Raw genomic sequence first — 21,103 nt, 5'->3', positions numbered from 1 at the left:
AATGCGCCTTCTGCAACTCATTCTCTAGAGGACCATGGCTCTCTTCAATTGCAGCTAGACCGTGCTTCTTGTGTAAATGTGACATATTCCCTTCCACCACCCTGAATTTTAACAGCGAACAATTGGGCATATTTCACGCCTATCTGGTGCAACTGCCATTAAATCGTTTAACCGAAATGTGCAAGCTACACTTACGATGCCCCGGCTAATGCATGGATGTGGTTGCTATGTACACCCATCTATGTGGTAGGTATCAAATGAATCCAATCATCTTCTATATTGTAGGAATATGTTTTGATAGAATCTACTTCGAATATGCCTCATTATATTTATTAATCATTATACTGATTAATTTGCTGAACTCATTTTAAGATGGTTAGTGGTTGGATCCATTTGATAACTACCACATAGATTGATTTGAGAAGGTAAAAAAAATCAATGTGAATTACTCCATCAGGAGCTTCTTGTTTCGTTCCTATTAGTCTTTGTCCAGTCCTCTGGAGGATTATTGGGCAGCCCTACTGTATTTACTATTCTACATCCATGACACTGTTTTCTGGAAAGCTGCAGGAGGAGATCTCTATAGTTGAATAGATGAGCATGAATGATGTAAGGTGACGCCCCTGGTGGAGGGGGACCCAAAATTCAGTGAGCCCTCTCAATTGAAAATAATTTTGGAAACCTACCAGCCAGAATAGAGTCAGTCAACTGTTTCTCCAAAAACAACTCCACTCACTGACCCTCTCAATGCTTGGTGAACCTCACAAGCTAAATGTTGTTATGGCGGGAATGCTCTTTGGCGTCTTGAGCTCTCATCTTAAGCTCTCTTTTTTCAGCCTTCCAGCTTTACAAATGTGCTTCCACATCTTTCATTGTGGGGCACACTGATGTCAGTATAGTTTCATTATCAGCCACATGTACTTTAAGATTCTTGTGATCGGCTCTAAGCAAGTGGACCTTAATCGTGACTGTATCAATTTTTGATTCCATGGTACGTTTAGTGTCTAGCATCACTTAAAGCATCTTGTTAATTTTCCCACTTTGTTTTTCTATGGCAGATTGTATTTGCTGAAGAGGTCAATGGCTAGCAGTACAGTCGATAGAGATCTTCATTGTGCCTGTAAAGGGGGAGCTTAGTGTTTTTGGGCTTATCATACTCAGCACAGCACTTCGTGTTGCAGGTCTGGTTAACAACTTTGATAACACTGTCTTTCTCCAGCTACTTTCATCGAAGAATCTCTCCCTGGTATTGAAAGTCTGTGGTACCAGGAAGATGATGGCCAGTGCTCTTGACCACACTAGGAGTGGTAAGCGATGTGGGAGCTAGTTAATGATCAACATGGAATAGACACTACTGGGGGCTGGGCAGGCCAGGCCTGCATATACCCATCTAGTTTCTGCCTTCTGAGACGAGACACAATCAGAGGGTGATCCACCTGGACTGAGCAGCCACGCAGGCCCTTGCCAAGCAGCAGCACCCCCACCAGTTCATCATATTTGTGCCTGGAACCAGCTTTAGCAGCCAGGCAGTCCAGGGCCAGGTTACTCCTCGGGGACCATCCTTGAAGTGAACTTCCAGCAGGGTCAAGGATAAATCACAGGTGCATAAGGCACCATGCAGGTCCAAGTTCTGCTTTTCTTCACTGGGACCAACACAAGCACTCACCATGTGTTCTGGCAGCCCTTGACCATAGAGGTTAGCCCAGCCAACACAGCACAGCACAGCAGGGACATGAGGCCTCTCACATATTTCTTGCGGTAGCCCCTGCCAGTAACACTAAGGCTAGGTCAGAGGCTCACTCCAACAGATCCAGTGGAGATTCCTCTGATGTAAATATGCCTTTCCATCAACTCTAAATAGAGTGGTGAAATGGTGAATTTGGTGGAGTGGAAGCATCACAGAGTTATGGTGCTATTCCCACTCTGCAAACTCTAAATTATGCCTTTGGTTTCACCTCCGTCTTTGCTCTTGGTGCCTTAAAGTTGCCAGCACGTGGTATATTGTGTTGAAGAAAACACCAAAAGCGATCTGATAAACAGCAAAGCATCATTATTTAGACAGTAAGATAGGCCGGAGGTAGTTTAGGCATATCCGGTTTAGGTCAGGGGAAGAGAAGCAGGACTTCAAGCCCTCCACCTTTGTGTGTACAATTTTGCATTCATCAAAACAGAAAGTTGCAAGAAAAGTCACATACATGTCAACACCTCATGCCATATAAACTGTCTCATTGCTTTTAAGAACTATTTTACTTCAGAATCTATTTCTCCAGCTCCTCAAGGGGTATGTTCCAGGCAGTCTCTAATATCACCAACCTACACTGTGTCAAAATGTTTTTCCCCATGCCAAGCTTCTTCTCACAACTTGGTCTCCTTTATATATGAGAAGCTCAAGGCCATTCATGATTGGATTGCTCAGCTTCCAGTGTCGTCTTGTCTTGTGCAACATTATTACAAGCTTTCATCCTTTTTGTCATTTCCCTCACAGCTCTCCTAATGAATAAAAAAGAGTAGGGGGTTTCCTTCTACCTTTCCTCCCTGAAGCAGGACTCCCCAGATGATGTATGTCCATTCAAGCTCTAAAATCCTTATCTGTTTTATTCTGGCACTGTCCCTAGACGATGGAAGAAAGGGGTCAACAAACCTCTTTTAAAGAAGGCAAATTTCAACCCATGTCAGAAGCTAACTACAGGTTCTTCTTTCTTTGGCCAGTAGTCACTAAAACTGGTGAGATGTTCTCACACATTTGGTTTCTAAACATCCTAAAAAGCACCAGTTACTAGATTGTAGCAAAATTAGTTTAAGGCCTGGTTAAGGTACTGAGACTGCCACTGTGGCTGTATTGAATGAAGTTAGACAAGATTAAAATTATGGTATTTCCACCTGCCCACTGCGGTTGTGCCATCCTGGTACCTCCAAATAAGAATCTGGAAGAAAAACCTTCTATTTATTCTGTGCCACTTGAAAAATTGCATGGTTAATGCTTTCATTATTTCTAGATTGAACTATGCCAAAGCTTGCTATGTTGGCCTCCCAGAATCCACTATTTACAAGTCTCAAGGTGTTCAGAATCTGGCAGTATGACTTGTCATTCATGAGTTTCAGGAAAATTGACATATTCTTCTTTGCTGGCTATATATTTCACTGGCTTCCAGTGTCTAAAAGGATTCATTATGGGGTGCTCTTCCCTCCTGCTATAAGTCTCCCAATTTCTTAAGGCTTGTTGGTTGGCCGTATAGAGGGGATTTTTCATCTCGTTTGTTTCCTTCCTTTATTTGGAATGCACTCCGTCTTGGCCCGCGCAAGATGAGGACTATTCTAAGAAGCCTATTAAAATTCATCTCTTTTGTTGTTCCTATCCTTTCTGAAATTGTTAGTTAAGCACCAAGATGGTTTGGGGCATTTTTTCACTTTTTAAAGTAACAACTCTACTCATATCTTGCATGTATATATTTTCAATATATTTGGTGGGTGCCCTCAGGCACTAGACTCAGGCAATTTTGGATGAAATTGATCAGAAACTATTGGTTGTGGCTCTTGTCCTTTAGAGGTGGAGCATTGTTACCAGAAGGATAGCTTAGGTGTCTGATGTGAGATCTATGGGTAGACTGGGAGATAGCTCAGTTATCAGTAGCCTGAACATATAATTTGTCCTGCCAAAGGCATGTCTCTGCTGCCTAAAGCAAAGCCTCTATGATCCGTTTCTAAGAGTGCATTGTAAGACAGATGTAGAATTTGCTTTAAAGAATGCCCTTTGTGGTTTTTGTCTCTGGTTATTGCAGCCAGTGCATTACAGTGTCCTATCTGTTCAATCAATGCAATTTGGGAGCAAAATGCTTGTGTAATCTAATTCTGCAGTCAAACTAAGCCTTGGAGCATCAAAATGTGGCATAACTCTGAAGCACTGCACAATGGAAACACCAATTTGTGCACCACTTGTTTCGATCGTACCATGATAAACTGGCAACCATGTTGTTTTTCTGGTGTCTCTCTTCCCTTTCTCTACTCAGGGCAGGATCATTGCTTTTATAAGTGTGGTCATTCGTCTCAAAGGAATTTTGGAGAAATTTGTAACAAATATTGCATTTCATAATCCCTGCAGGATTTAAAAAGAGCATTGGTACTTTAATGGATTCCACACTTTCTTTTGGGTTTCACAACAGAACAGAAAGCATGGTTGTTGTTATTGTTATTATAACATATGCCATTAAGAGGCACAATGTGTGATTCTGTCTGAGTGGCGTCTTTGCAAGACACTGCCCCTCAGCCTCACATGTTTTCTGGAGCTTGCTAGAGCATCTTATGTTGCAATTACCTTGTTTGCCAGTTCATTAGGCCTGATGGCTTCCTGTATGAATGTTGTACAGTAGTCTAATGTGAGAACTGTGCAATGTCAGGTGCTAACAATTGGCACTCATGTATTCAGTCTCAGGAGGAATGGAAGAAGCATCAGGAACCAAACTGAGACTAGCCAGTCGCATATCATCAAATCAGGTGCAATAACCCACTATGTTCAATATTCTGAAACCTGTACATGTGTGCGACCTCAAACAAGCATATAGTGCAGTGTCCCAATAAGCAGACTGAAAACATACCTTTCAGCCAACAATCAGACAGAAGTGCTGTTCTGAAGATGGAATTAATAATATTTAATGAGCTCATTGTCATTTCACAGACAGAATTTACAGAGATTTGTAAAAATGCTTTTGGTCTTGAAATAGCGTTGTGAAAAGTGTTTCTAAAGTGTTTGTATTGAAATTTGTAGAAGCTGCTTTTTAGTTGACTAATCTCTCATTCCCCTTTTTAAAAAACTTTTCAGTAGTCTATAAACATTGACAAATCCACTGAAACATGTTTGTTGTAATAGTATTGGTTTTGGCCAATATGTTTAAAATGCACAATTGATCACTCTATTTTCTGGTATTAACTCTAAGGATACTTCTGCCCAATTGTTTTAAGTGTTATTCCTGTTGCCATGGATTGATCAGTTAGCCCCGTCTCAAATTTTGGTCTAGTTGTGCCCCAGCCAAGAGTTATACTAAAGTGTATTTCAACATAGAAAGAGGAGATAATACATTACCAGGTGTTTTGGCGGAAAGAGTAGTCATGAAACAGATGAACTGTCATTTGTCTGTTAATTCCTGTTGGAGAAGATTACAAAGACTTCTTGAGTATGAGAAGTGCAAGAAGTTTAATGTGCGTATCATATATAGGGGCGGGACAAAACATTTGACAAATTGTGAAACAGGTGAAATTACCCTTTTCTCAGTACGCATGTTGAGAGAACTCAGGCAAAAGCAAGCACATGCAAATGCACTATGTCTCATATTTTGGACCTATTGATTTTGTCAATGCTGTTTGCGAATGTTGTGCAGCATCGGCAAAAAAGCATGATGTCACAGCTCCTGTTGCTGGTCACTTCATTCTGTAGGCAAGCACATAGGTCGCTACTGGTATTTTCCCACAATATCTGCTACAAAATATGGAGGACTAAAATATCTTGAAAGTAAGCTCCTACAGCTAGGCATAGGTTTACTATACCTAATTCCACATTTAAGTGTACCTTGAAGATATGGACATATTTTCAAAGTGCATACAGTTAGGAATAGTAAATCTATACTTACCTATTTGCACTTACCTTCAAGAAATTTTGGCCCTCAATATTTTCGCCATGATATTCAACCACACAATATTCTTGTCCTCAATATTCTGTCATACAATGTCATCACACGTGTGCATGCCTACAAAATGGTTAGGGTGACATTTCCTTTTTTTATTGACCAATCTAGGATGGTGGATGTCACTGTTATCGATATATAAAAAAAGACATGTTATCGTGAAAAAAAAATTAATGTCAGCTGCAGGAACATTAAAGAATGGCAAAAAATGTAAATACCCACGTGTGGTAGGGAAGCAAAAGTCAAGGCGGTGGGGGAATGTGAAGGGGGAGAGGAATGTGGTGGGGCAGGTGGGGAAAAGCCGCACACATGTGGAGGTGCAGCATGGCACACAGGGTGGGGGAAGATGCATAGGAGAGAGACAGAGATAGAGAGCATCCAGGAGGATACAGGTGAGGGTACCAAATGAAAGCATGAAAGAGAAAAACACAGAGCACACAGGGTTGGGTGTTTGGGGTTGGGAAGCAGCACACCAAATAAGGAGCAATTGTGGTGTGTAGGTCTTAATAGAGTTTTTCATTACACCAGCACTATGAAGGAGTGCTGAAAGAAAAAGAAAGAACAGTTACCTAAGAGTGTGAATTGGAAAAATACAAGTGAGCCAAGCAAAGGGATAGTAGAGAGGATATGCTCCAGGGGCGGGGCAAACACATGATGGACATGGCATGCCATTGAATAAGAAGCAAGCAAATGAGAGTGTGAATAAAGCCAACCAATGGTAAACAAATAGCAGGCCTTAAGCTTACTATACCTTGTGGTAAGCCCTAATAGGTATTTTGCAACAAAACAGCTTGCACTGTCATGTAGGTGAAACTGAAAAAGTCCCCAAACCTGCTCTGCTTGTGACCCATGAACAGGTGGATTTGCGGCATGCTGCATTTCATGTAATATGTGTGGGTCTCTGTGACAAAAAAAAAAGCCTAGGGAGAACTAAACTTCCCACGAACCAGGCAGCTTATGGTTCATGGCATGATCACCAACTGCTTTTCACCTTTCTTTTCTTTCGTGGCAGGTGGACGCAGAGCAGAAAAGATTTGCTCTGTGGTAGAGTTTTCCTGCCAGTGTACTGTAAATTTGCCGTATGGCTCCATCAAACATGATAGGGATTTTGTTATTGAAAATAAAAATAAAAATTCCCTCAGGGCAAGGAGGGCAATTGGCAGTTTTCACTGCCCATTTACAGTTAGGATTTTCCTGGTAGTGACGGGCAGTGAAAACTGATCTGTATGTCTGCCCATCTAAATTAGGTGGGCAAGCATATAGGTCAACCTCCAACGGCCCTCCTCCTATCCTCTTGCAAAAAAAGTCTACCCTCATTTGAATCAAGTGGGTGGACCATTATGTTGGCGGAAAGGGTACTTTGTGGCCATTGCAACAGGGTAACCTTTCCTCCAACATAGAAAACATGCACTTAGTTCAAGCACCCTGAGCCTGATTTAAGAGGCCCTAGCGCCACCTTAGCACCGCCATGGTGTCATTTTTTTTACGCTGATGCAGATCTAATGGAGCTTTCTACACACACCATATTTACAAAGTGGTGCAATGCAGTGTAAACCCTTGCGCCACATTATGCCTTTGCCAAGCATAATGTATGCTAGGGGGGTAATCCTTCATTAGGGGGGCCAAAAATCAAAGAGGTTTCCTTGTGCCATTTTTTAGGCACTTTTAACTTCTGCTCAGAGCAGGCGTTAAAAGGGGGCATGCTATTGAATACAATGGCCCCCATGTACTTTGCTGACGTAGCACCAACATTTTGGTGCTACTCCTGCAGATTACAGCAATAGCATCAGGAATTCAAATGCTATTGCCCCCTACGCTGTGCCACGGTGTGCCGTATTTTAAATACATGGTTGCGGTAGGGGGGTGATAAGGGGCACATGGAAAGTGGTGCTGCACTGGGTGCAGCACCACTTTTCTTAAATCAGCCCCTGTGTCTGATAACTGTAAAATGAAAGACAACAAAATCTATCATCTGTTTATTGCTCTCACTGGCTCTGTGAGGCATCCTAGCAGTCGAATTAAATCCTTTTAACTTGCTCCTGTATTTACTACATTTAACTTGCTTTTGTATTTACAAGTGTTGGATGAGCCAACAAATTAACACATAGAGCCAAGCCAAAGCCTAGCGAACAGTCATGCCTGGCTCTATAAGCTATGCCATGGAAATGTTTCTCATGTAAATCATGCGGCAAACATCACGTCAAATCTAATAAAATCTCTTAAAATGTCAAAAAACACATTTCTTTAACAAGCAGAAGCTTTGGCATTATTAAGTCACATTAAATCACTGCACTGACGGGTACTTATTACATGTTTTGAAACATGAACTAAGAGCCATGCCTACCCCTGCCCCAGCTACAATGACATTAGTGAACTAAAAGGGACTCCAGTAGTCACTTGCATCTTGTCTATGGCCCACTGTCTAATAGCTAGAACAACATTTTAGTTTAATAAATGAAACACAATATGTTTGTACACTTCGTATTCTGAAAGCACGTATTTGAAGGTGCAATATACCACAATTAAAAAAAGAGGGGTCTTGGTGAAATTAAAAAACATAATTGCCTAATATCACAGTTTGTATAAGTGGCAAGCTAGGATTAATCCCAGGTTTTTTGGTTTCACTTTGTACAAATCAGTAAATAAGTTAGTGTCTGCTTGTCTAGCCCCTTTCACTCAGAGGATCATCTTTCAACTTTAACTCGTTCTGCATGAAGGTAGCAGGCAACGCCACTGTATTATGAAAACAAGATTCTTAAGGAGGTAATATGTGACAAGAATTATTATGCATATTTGTTGTTCGGAAATTTGTCATGGTTTTGATAGTGTTTGATTGCCTTTTTGTGCAACTGTTGATTTGTGTTGCCTTACTGCAATGTTTGTTTTGTTGTGATGTGCAGTTTCCAATGTATGATGTTGCTTTGTGTATGTTATTGTGTTATGTTCTGTTATTTACTTTTTCTATGACAACAAATTGTACTACATTTCCAACCAAAGCAGCACATTACTTTAAAGAATCAAAGGCAAGAAACCATTTACTGCTATCTAACAGTCGCAGCTCGCGGGGCGCGGAAGGGGCGGGACGGTGCGCAGGGGGTGGAATAAACATTCAATTATTATTTTTTTTAAAACACTTACTTGAACATCGCCACGTCACACTGCTCCACTCTTCTGCTTTGTCGCTGCAGGCACAGGCTCCCAACCTGCACTGCGGCCAATCCTGACACTGCTCAGAGCTGCATCAGGATTGGCTGGGAGAGCCCAGCCACGGCGCTCCCAAGCAGACTGGGAGCCTCTGCTGGAGAGAGCCTACTGTGCTTGTGTGTTTGGCCGGCCTGAGATGGCCGGCCAAACACAAATGAGCTCTGAGGGGGAGTGCTGTGCACTCCCCCTCACTGCTAGTCAACCCCCTGGCCCCGCTGCTTTACAAGAAAACAATAATAAATGCACTGTATTATCGTTTTCTTTTAAAGGTTTTGCAGTTGCCACTGCTGGTGGAGGGGTGAGGCTACTCCACCCTAATGGAGGAGCCGCCCCTGCTATATAAGGTAGTAAAATAGTGCAGCTACTGCTTTTCAACTAGGTAAGACGCCCATCTTGAAGAGGTCTCCTTGCCTTTATAAATTTAGTCTGAGACAACTAACTCATCATGCACCATCTCCATAGCTGCCAAGGTTTCATATTGCTATGTGTAACATTTTAATAATTTCAGTGTAATTATGAGTGACATTTCAATGACTATGAGTGACACTGTTTTGCAAGCAAAATCAAGAGATGAAGGCGAGGGAACCATATAAATATCCTAATATACGTCCCGTTGTACACTAGTGCCACCTAGTGGCCTTTGATAAACACTACTCAGAGCTTACCTAGCAAAGTGGAAAACTGGATCAGGAAGGTTTTGCCGCACTTCAGGACTTGTGTGACAACTTCTGGCATTGAGGTAATGCAGGGATATAACCCGAAATGCATTATTCTAATGCAAAATGCGTGACACTTGGCAGGGCTGCAATTCAACAGATGCCATATAGCTACACAATCATAATAGATTCCATAAAACTCATTGTTGGAGTCACTTTTCAAAGTGACCTAGGGCATATCGTATTGTGAGAATCTGCTGACCATGAATTCACTCTGACTATGTCCTCCAGAGCTCAATCTTCATGAATACAAACCCCATTACCACTGTACTTCTTACCTTTCTCAATGTTTGTGATGGCTTCTTTTCTGCGGTCTGCACCAATAAGATCCCACTGACGGGTGTCATCTAAGTACATGGTGATGATGATGTTTGGCGTTGTGCTGAACAATGTTTGCTCAGGGCAGCCACCAGGCAAGCGAACTAAGCGGCTTAATTCAAATTTGCTCCAACTTCCTAGCAAGGACTCTCCCAAAATGTCTCCTATTCATGAAATAAAACAATAATAATGAGTTACTGGGTATGTAACACATGAACAGTTATTAGTAAAATACAAGAGTACTGCTTCACACTATTGTGTGTTGCTCATTCACAGTGTCAGATAGTTGTTGGACAGAAAGTGCTTTGCAAAATGGTGCTATTTTGTAAGAAAACAGTGAAGGTACTTTCATGCTTCACCGCCTGAACGCGCTGCCAGGTTTCCTTTCAGGATGGACCCTTTGCTCTAGCCAAGGTTTTCCTCTCAAAGGTGAAGACTGACATCTGTCTGAGAGGTGCTAGGACATTTTTAAATAATGAAAGTAATCCAATTACATGTAGAAATAGGCCTAAAAGTCTAAAGTCAAATTTTAAAAGCAAGTGAAGGCGCTGGGCTGTCACAATTATAGGGATTTAGTTAGAATGGCTGCAGAATGAATTTTTATTTTGCAAAACCTGACCCAGGTCAGGAATATGAAATGTAAACTTTAGAAAAGCTGACATGACGTGAAGTTATGATTAAAATATATAAAGATGTTAGACTTTAACCCCCCCATATGCTTATTTTCATGGAATATAATGATGTATTATAATGTTTAGTTACATTTCTGCAAAACGTTTCAACACTTGCAAAAGATTAGTTGAATGAATACATGACAAACTTGTGATTTAATCAAGCAATGTAGAGGTTTAACCATGAACTGTAGTTGTCTCATCGTAAATAAATGATGAGAACACTTTTGTGGTTCTACGATTGTTTCACATGTTTTGTTTTAATGTCTGATAACTGTAAGACATTGTCTGTTGACTGCCTAGATGACAAAAGCTTTCCTGTTCCCATGAATACACTGCAAGTCGATTGGATGACTGGGTGAAACATTGTTATACTTGTTGTAAGATGCTGAATAAGTAACTTAATATAAGTGCCTGTTCCTAGAGTAGGCTGACGCTCTTTTTACAGATCCTGTACAGACTCTCTAGGATATTACTCAGACTGTTTCCAGACTATTTCAGATTTACTCTGAGAGACCCTTTAATTTTCCATGTCGGAATCTATGCTGCTCTGAGTCTCTACTGAGTTCTCTTGAACATCTCTTTATCGGAAGTTATGCATTGACTGAGATTTTAATGCTAAAAGCTTTATGCTTTCACCTCTCAAGTTAGAGCTCTTTATGGGTTTTAACTGACACTTTTCTTTCAACCTCCAAACCTAGAATAAGGTTTTTTCCTTTAAAGAACACGCTTATGCACTTGTTCTGATATTAATCCTATTTTGATTGATTAATTTTGAAGGTGAACAATAAAGAGTTACTCATTAAAAGATTTTAAATAAAGCTTTAAAACTCACCCCTGCTCTCATCATTTACTCCGAAAAGATTGAAATTAAACTGTGATGAACAAGTAGATTTTGATTTGCAGCTCCTGATTAATTCTTACTTACGCCCAAGGTCTTTCTGCCGGGGCCCAGTAACAGTGTGAACTTCTGTCTTGATGAGTTGGTAGGATTGATACCGTAAACCAAGAGCCTCATTTACCAGCAGCCTGCATCACTTTTTTTGGCGCACCACTTTGCATGGCTTTACCTGGCCTTGTAGATATGCCCCATTTCACACATTACTTTGTGGGAAAAGAACACTCCATGGGTGTTGCTATGGGTGTTCCTAATTGAATACCCATGAAATTTGATGCATTCCCAGATTTACAAGGTTTTGTAAACCTAGGAATGCGTAACATTCGTACGCCACCCCATGGGCAGCCTAATGGTGGTGCAAAGGGGAGAAATAACATTATTTCGCCCTGTTTTTTCCGCTTTCTGCAGCACACAGAGAAAGAGGAAAGCCTCTTATGATTGTTTATGTGCAGGACGGTGTCCCTTTCTTCACAAAAACAATCATCCCCGCAATGCAGGCATCCTTGCACCAAGGTGCAAGGGTGCCTGCTTTGGTGCATGGCAGCAATTTGTCTGCCAGCACAGGGGGTAAGGACAGAAATGTGCTGTATCTTGGAGATATGGTGTTTTCCTGTCCTTTTGTTTTGACGTGAAGCAGCACAGCAAAAAAGGCTTGCTTCTCTACCCTGTGCCAAAACTTTGTAAATGAGGCCCCCATAAATGTATTAAAGGTCCAGCTCCACCAGATGCATTGTATTGTATTTCAGGGCAAATAATCATTCATATTCAGAAATCACAGAACAAGCACCAATGTCCCTTGCTTTGAACCAAAGGCCCGTTACCATCACCAGGTATTCCAGATAATGTATTAGAGTAAGAAAACTCCCCGGGAGAGGAAGGACCAAGCAAATCTCCATAGTTAATCAAGATGCCAGCGAGATGGTGCCAATTTATATATTTCTGCTGCTTTGATCTAGAGATACTTTGGAATTACCAGGTATTTCAGAAGATTGACTGTAGTAAAAAACACCCCTGGAAGAGAAAGGGCTCAGCAAAACACCATATTTAATCGAAGGTCCGCGCTGGATTTTGCTGATTGATATGTTCCTATTCTAAAACTAAAACTGAAATATGAGCAGTCAATTGGATTTATAAGTATTGTAAATGCTGGGAGAGGAGAAGAAGGCATCATTCAGGGAGATATGTTCCAGTCTATAATTACTTCACAGTCACGAAGTATAGAAGTGGTAACTCAAACAAAATATTAGTGGTGGTTATTTGACTTTTCATGGATTTGAAGCCAACCTAAAATCAGTGAATGAATCACCAACCAGAGAAATCAAATTCAGAAACATCCTCGGAGAGACTGCTAAAGTTGAGACCTCTCTTTGGACCCAGTCTGATGATGATAATGATTCTGATAATATTGAAGGTTCAAAGACTGCAAGTTATCGCAACTGTACTACCTTCTATCCTGAGTATCTAAAGCTGTTAGTGGATGTAATAGCTTTTGGCCTTGTTCCTTGTACCTTAGAAGCTAAATAGGCACCTGGGGTGCATATTGACCAGCTCTGGACAAGCCATTTCAACCTCCCTCTATTGCCATGGATCTCCAAGTACAAGTAAGGACAGCCAGAGCTGGAAACAGTTGACACCCAATGCCACTGTTGGTTAATAAAAGTGGCTCATCGTACACGCCACTAAATTAAAGATGGAAGTATCTTTAAGGATATACTTTATTGGAGATTTCCCAGACTACGGGCTCGAATTATGTTTTGGGGATGGATCACTTTGTCACAAATGTGATGGATATCCCATCCTTCTTATGACAAGTGTTGTAAGATGCAATGTACTTGTAATAAGGTAGACTGGAGATCCATCGCATTTATGACAGAGTGCCCTTCAATCAAATCTAAAATCAGGCTCTAAATTTTTGAAGAAGATCATCTCAGCTTAAATAGTATACTGAACTACTCTCCTGTGCTGTGCTGGCTACTAATTTTTATAAGTTGACCATATGTTTGTGCTTTGTTCCAGCTCATCGTTCTTTAGTTCAGTATCTTTCCGTTAACAAATTTGCACCTGGTATGATGCCATCCACACACACCAATCAAAGGGTTTGTATTTGTGTTTGAGTTCTGTTATTTGAGTATGCTTCCAAAAATACATTTAATTCACTCCAGGCTGCACACAAAATCGTTCCTCTGAAAATGATAAAGCAAAGGAAAAATTACTAACCTGAAATTAGCACAGCGAAAAGAAGTAAAAGAATCTGAACAATTAATATTAGCTGCAGCCAGTTTTATATCATGCTAAAAGTGACAGAGGCTTGAATTTGGAGGCCTTTAACTAGACCTACACCTCAGGAAGAGGTTTAGGTTATGCTCCAGGCTCAAGCTGCTCATCAGATTCTGCATGGTCCCGTTCTGCAGTTGCCAGTATTACAACATATCCTATAAGTGTTGAAAATACCTTATTCTGACCGGCTGACTTCGAAGTTTCCAGACCAGAAATGCAGGGCATCAAACAAATGGTACCACTCCATTGCTGTCATTTGGTGTCACGTAACCAGTGGGTAAAGGTCAAAACCTAACAGTTGTTACTTATTCTTTATTCCACAAATAGGGAAATGCATGTGATGGACAAGGCAGCATCGTGACAGAAATCCAATTTTATTTAGATTGTTCATAAAATAAGAACCGTGCTAAAATGGCTGAAAGCCAGGGTCATTGACTAACAATTAGGTGTCTGTAGAGTTATTCCAAAGTGCTATAACAGTTTTGGCTCCTTTGCAAAGGTTGCACAGTTTTTGTATTTTCCACTTCCATGTGAAAAATAAAACGTTTACTTAATTTTATGCTGCACATACCCTCATTTGACAACAAAAAAGTACACGTAGTATTATTTTCCTGGTCGTGACAAATGTGCATGGAAGAAGGTAAAGTTACCGAAAGAAATTGTATACATTTTCAAAATTGGTTGTGTTTTATTAGAGCGAAAATGGTATCACTATGTATTGGAAATTATCTCACAGTGTAAAAAAACTAAGGGGCATATTTATACTCTGTTTGCGCTGAATTAGCGTATTTTTTTTAATGCTAATTCAGCGCAAACTTAACTCCATATTTATAATTTGGCAGAGTGAAAATTATATCACTATGTATTGGAAATTATCTCACAGTGTAAAAAAACTAGGGGACATATCTATACTGTTTGCGCTGAATTAGCGTAATTTTTTAATGCTAATTCAGCGCAAACTTAACTCCATATTTATACTTTGGCGCTAGACAGGTCTAGCGCCAAAGTTATGGAGTTAAAGTCATTTCTTTACAGTGAAAAGCTACCTTGCATCAATGAGATGTAAGGTAGGCGTTCCCAGGCAAAAAATTACTCTAAGGCCCTAGCGTCTTATTTATCCTCTCGTGCAAAAATGGGGCACAGGAGGTAGACGAGCCTAAATAATGGCACTAAGCCTGCTTAGAGCCATTATTTAACACCTGGGTCAGCGCAGGCATTAGGGGACCTGTGGGCTAATTTCCATGGTGGAACTCCATGGAATGAGTCCACAGGTGCCCTCCCCAGACCCCTGGGACACCCCCAACCACACCAGAGGGACAGCAGAGGATGGGGGACTCCATCCTAGATAAGTAGAGGTAAGTAAACATAAGTATATACCTTTTTTTTTAAATGCCATCGGGGCCCAGAAATGGGCCCCATACATGGCACAGGGTGCAATGGCCATGCCCAGGGGACCCGTGGGCATGACTCCAGTCTTTTCTAAGACAGGAGTCATGTGGTACGGCAGGGTAGCGTCAATAAATGACGCTAGACTGGTTAGAGTCATCATTTTTTACTCTAACCAGCCTAACGTCATTTTAGAATGCTAAACCCCGTCTTCCATACTGCCACCCCACACGACAAACCTCCATTTATTTGACGCTAGCCCACCATTGGCACCGGATTGCACCATTCCATAATTAAGATGCCCAGCAGGTGTCTTGTAATGGCGCTAGCCGGCGGTATACTTTTGCCGCTAAACTGCCTTAGGGCAGTTTACTGTCAAAAAGTATAAATCAGGGCCTAAGTAGACCTATATCAGGAGGGTAGCAATTATTGTTCCCATATATAAAAATGGGGAGAAGGGGAGACCAATTAGCCTTCTGGACAACTTACAAAAGATTTTTTGTGACCAGGTATTAGGTAGGCTTAAAGAGTGGATAGAAGAAAATCAAGGTCTTAGTTATTTACAGGTGGGTTTTAGGCAAAAAGTAAGCACAGTTGATCAGGTCTTTAGTTTTCTTACTATCAAGTGGAAGATGGTGGACGTGGATGCAGGGAAGCTTTTTGTGGTGTTCGTAGATCTTACGTCCGCCTTTGATCTTGTTCCATGCTGTAAGCTATGGTAGGTCATGAGTAGGGTGGGAGTGCCGAGCCCCATTTTAAACTTAATTAAAGATCTGTATTTGGAGAATTATGCCAGAATCCGATGGGGGACAAAAGGGGATCTGACAACAGAGATCCCTATACGCAGAGGAGTAAAACAGGGGTGTGTGTTGGCCCCTACTCTCTTCCTCCTATTCATTAATGCTTGTATTCCCTATCTCTTGGACTGTGCCAATGATGCTCCCAGATTAGGGGTTAAGACCCCATGCTATTATTTGCAGATGACACTTTGTTACTATCTCAAACTGCCCATAGGCTTTCTAACTTGCTTGAAAAGTTTATGTGTTTCTGCAAAGACTATGGCTTGGGAATTAATACAACCAAAACCAAGTACATGGTATTTGGGGATGTAAAACACAAAATGAAGAAATGCATATATCTGGAGGGCAAGGCACTAGAAAGAGTCAATGATTTTGTATATCTGGGAATTAAGTTGGAGGATTCATATAAATGGCAGGCCCATCTCTCAAAGTCGCTCATTAGTTTAAAACAGAAGTCTGGGGGCATCTTGAGGTCTGCGGCCAGGTCCTCCAGATTTGCCATTACCCCTGCTATGGAAATTAATAAAGCACAAGCAAGAGGGGGAGCGCTATATGGTGCAGAGCTATGGGGTTTTTGCAATTTGGAGGATGTGGAAAGAGCGGAAAATTATTTTATAAAAATATTACTGAAAGTATCTAATAGTTCCCCCACATTGCCGATCCGGATGGATCTAAATCTTCACTCCATTGCACATATCGCTGCCCTAAGGCCATTATTATATTAGATTCGAATTTGGACAGTGGATACTTATATCCCGTACCGAGCCTGGTTGAGCGAACCGATGAGTACACGCACTACAAAAATAGGTAGGTGGTGCAATTACGTTGAGAATACTCTTACCAAACTCTGGCTGAGAATTTACTGGACAGACCCTTTTACTCCCCCAAAAAATGCTACACAGGTCGTGAAGGACGTGTATTGGCTTAATGTACAGGTAGATAAACTATCAGAAGTGTCCACCTCTGGTATGACAAACAACTTTCTACTGTGCAAATGTCACTACGAGTTCGAGCATTATATGGATGCAATTCGATCCCCATTTGCACGAGCACTTTATATTAGATTCAGATTACGGTCACTCCCCCTACGCACTTTAACTTATAGATGGCTGAAGTCTGATAGCCACTCCAATTTATGACCAATGGGCTGTGGGAAGGCTGAATGTCCCTCCCATGTCCTTTTTCATTGTCCAGCGTACTCTAAGCAGAGGGCCTGCAGGATTGTACCTCTTTGTAAATCTATGGGCATCTTAGACTTACATTTTTAAACTGTCATTTATAATGCTGAGTACCTTTTGCAATGGGTCTTGTACCTTGGTTAATTACATATTTATGCATATTTTATGGAATCTAGCTACAACGGTGCAATATTGTTTTAAAGTAGGTATTTTAGACTTACATTTTTAAACTGCCATTTATAATGTTGAGTACGTTTTACAAGGGGTTTTGTACTTTGGTTACTTACATATTTATGCATACTTTATGGAAATTAGCTACAATGGTGCTATGTTGCTTAAGGCAGCTATTGTATATACTAGAGTCCTTTAAATCACATTGTATTTTATTAGTTTCAGTTAAAGGATTTTGAGCTGCTCTTTTCGTATTTTACCTTGTTTTAACTGTTTTGTTTATGTGCTTTTATGGTATGTTTTTACCGAAATAAAGCGGAATTTAATTGAATAGACCTGTATCAGTTTCTGGGTGTGGCGTACACGGAAAATGAGCTTGCTGATTGTAAACTGTACCAGCACTGTACAAAACACTTCGGATACCATGTTATTCCTTGCCTCACTTTAGTCTAAGTATGGAAAAACATCCCTTTGCGAAAACAACACTATCTCAACCTCGATGCAGTTTGGTAAAGGGCTGAAGAAACACCTCCTTAAACAATACTTATATCACAACACAGAAACAGGCCACTTTTGGTGTCAGAAGCGGGTTCCTGCAGCAATCACACTGTAACATTATCTTTGCCTTTATTCCAGTACAGTTCTCTGCTACCTTTTGGCTAGGTTTGTACTTTTCAAATACCACATACATACATGTTTTTAAATCAGGTTGTTGAATTGTATGCAGTTTTATTTGCCATTTGACTTGAGTCTCCCAGTATTAATGCTAGGAAGGTTTCCACTCAGTGGAAATTCTAGTTGAGCTGAGGGCCAGGAGGAAACTGCACTCCACATCTCCTGCACTGTTTGATCAAGGTGGTTTTGAGACACTGGGTTGTTGCTTGAGAGTGGTGTGAGCACTTCTCAAGCAACAGCCATAACAGTCCTGGTCAGGGTGAACCCCAAGAAGTGACAAAATGAAACAATGCTGAACCCTCTGGTAGCTTGGCACAAACGCTGTGAGGCTTAACCTAGAGGCAATGTATAAAGTATATATAAACAGTAATAATGTGGAAGCACAACACAAGAAAATTCCAAAACCAATTTAGAAAAATTTATTAAAATATAATAAATTATATGACACCCAAACTACAAAATTTCATTCTGTAGAACCAGAGTTATGAATTTTTAAAATGTAATTAGAAATATAGCACCTTAAAGATCAAAGTGTCAAGTAATACATCTAGTTGTACAAAACCAGGACAAAGTCGAAGGTTACGTCCAGCCGTAACGGAGTGCAGTCCGGATACATGAAGTGGATTGGGCATGGTCCCTTCTAACTTCGAACTTAGAAGACATTTTGAGAGAAATGTCTTGAGAAGGTAATGTTCAGTGGGGCAAGGCTGCCAGCAGTGTCTGAGGAAGAGGTGTCATCATCGGAGAGCCCCTTGATGAATTTGTGGTAAAGATTCAAGAGTTCCACGAGGCCAGAAACCCCTTCTGGACAGCAGCAGCTGTACAAGATTTTCTGCTTCATAGAAGAATGTAGCTGGAGCTACCGCAGAGTCAGGTAGAGTGGCGAAGTACCTTGGGTGGATCGGCGAGCAGGTAGGTCCCGGTCTCCTCTTGATTCTCAGGGTACTTTTGGCTGAAAGTTCCAAGCTTTGGATTTAGGCGATCCGGGCACCTTTAGCACTTCTTCTAAGGGTCCAGTACTGGAGGTGCACCACTTGGACAGTCAGGTCTCACTCAGGCTAGGACCAGGTGAAGGTTTTAGATGGTTAGAGCCTTTTCCTTCTCCGAGGCTCTGATCAAGAGGTGAGTGAACCAACCCCTTGGAGTTACCCTGGATGTCCTGGTTTCAAGCAGAAAAGCAGGTCTCAAGAAGCAAGGAAGTACTCTGAGGGAACAGGGCTAGCTTCAGGCAGCAGGGTTGCCCTCTTTGTGCAACAGGCCAGTCCTCTGAACTATACAGCAAGCCACAGGCAGCAGGGCAGTCCTTTGAGAGTCCTCCGCAAGTCTAGAAGTGAAGTGAAGAGTGGGTCAGAGGGTTTTAATTTTATACCTGGTGCCTGGTGGAAGAAATGTATGGTGTTTTCCCCCCACAGCTTGTTCAGAAATGTTCAGCCTCCTTGCCCAATCTCCACTGGGTCTGGAATCACAAAAGGCTAGTTTGAATTTCTTTGTGAGTGTGCTGAGGCAGGCAACTGCTTTAAAGTGTAAGCAGTGTTGTGCACAGCTCTGCCCTCCAACCTCCCAGGATGGCCCATCCTGCCAACACTCAGTATCCCCTATTGTGCGGCTGTCATCGAGGAATACATAAAGGCGAACTGCCAAATACACGCAGTCATGTGAACCGGGAAACAGGATGCAGGCACAAAATGGTTAGGATAAGAAAATAGCAGCTTTCTACAAGTGAAATTTTCAGAATTGTGACTTGAAATACGATTTTACCATTAAAGAGGGTTTTAAATTTTAATTCCTTAGACACCAAACATGCCATTTCTACTTGTTCCCAAATAAAACGTATCATTTATTAAATGTATTATAAGTAACCCACTGTTATCCTATGGGAGAGGTAATTCTTGCAAGTAGTGCAAATGAATTGAGTTTTTTCACTGCCAGGACATCTAAAATGTAAAAGACCATGTCCAACCTTTTAAATACATTGCGCTTTACCCTATGGCCTGTTTTAAAGCTGCCGTGGGGTGACATATGTATTAAAGAGGGAGGTTTAAGCCTGGCAAAATGTTTATTCTGTCAGGTTGAAACAGCAGTTTAAAACTGCACACAGGTTGCAATGGCAGGCCTGGGACATATTTTGAAAGGCTGCTTATGTGGGTGGCACAATACGTATTGCAGGCTCAATAGTAGCATTTAACTTACAATGCGTGGGTAAATGGTGTACCAATTTACTAGGGACTTATAATTAAATTAAATGTGCCAATTGGATGTAAGTCAATGTTACCTTGATTAGAGGAGAGAGCACAAGCACTCTAGAACTGGTTAGCAGTGGTAAAGTTCACAGAGTCCTAAAAGCCACCAAAAACAGGTTTAGTAAAGGGGGTGAGGGGTGAAAGCAAAAGGTTTGAGGCTGATCCTGTAAAGAGGGCCAAATCCAAGAGTGGATCCAGAATATGATTTTTGTTTGAGAAACGTATGTGGGACTCTTGTCTTGCTGGATTATGAGGTGGGCATCCGGCTTTAACTTTTTGACCCAAATTCAGTATAGCCAAATCTTTATGTTAATTTGGCACTGTGAGGTAAGAACTGGACACTGTAATAACAATAGAACCAACCGTGTTCCAAAACCGTTAACCAGTATCCTAAACTTTAATACATATTAACCAGCAGATGCTAATTTTGAGCCTGATGGCAGACTACATGAATAAGAGCATAAATGGTGGCGCATATGTTACCATCTTAGCACTAAAAAGTATGATTGGTAATGAGACAGTAGAGGTAATACACCACACAACAGACTGTTCACATTCACTAGAAAGTTCTCCTTATTCCTAAGGGATAGTGGCTGTCATGTGTCAACTTTTACAAAGTGTTACTGAACAACATGGGATCCACATCTCAGTAAAAAAATACTTACATTCTGATAGGAGAAATTACTAAAATAAACAATTCATTCCTTTAGGTGGAGTAGGACACCTGTACTGGGTAGTGATCTAAAATTACCTTGCAAAATTAAATATATATGGTTTAACACAAAATTGTCTGTAGGCATTAAAGTCCACATAAATTAGGTCTCACAAACACTGATGAGAGGTGTTTATTGGCTGTTTCACATGATTTTAGTGGCACACCTTGGCCATTACAAA

At 41.1% G+C, this 21,103-nt stretch overlaps 1 protein-coding gene across 1 annotated transcript in view; it reads right to left on the bottom strand.

Moving 5' to 3' along the window:
• LOC138292914 (complement C3-like) overlaps positions 1-21,103 on the bottom strand; it is a 2,405,892-nt gene that overhangs the window by 894,801 nt on the left and 1,489,988 nt on the right. The window contains exons 24-25 of the mRNA XM_069231788.1: positions 9,874-10,077; positions 5,078-5,138 (exon numbers count right to left, since the gene is read on the bottom strand). Of these exons, the coding sequence (XP_069087889.1) occupies positions 5,078-5,138; positions 9,874-10,077 (265 nt within the window). The remainder of the gene's footprint in view (positions 1-5,077; positions 5,139-9,873; positions 10,078-21,103) is intronic.

Source organism: Pleurodeles waltl, chromosome 4_2, assembly GCF_031143425.1.
Source record: "Pleurodeles waltl isolate 20211129_DDA chromosome 4_2, aPleWal1.hap1.20221129, whole genome shotgun sequence".
In the NCBI taxonomy this organism is placed as follows: domain Eukaryota; kingdom Metazoa; phylum Chordata; class Amphibia; order Caudata; family Salamandridae; genus Pleurodeles; species Pleurodeles waltl.
The sequence above is the reverse complement of the archived record's forward strand: the minus strand, read 5'-3'. Positions and strand labels throughout refer to the sequence as shown.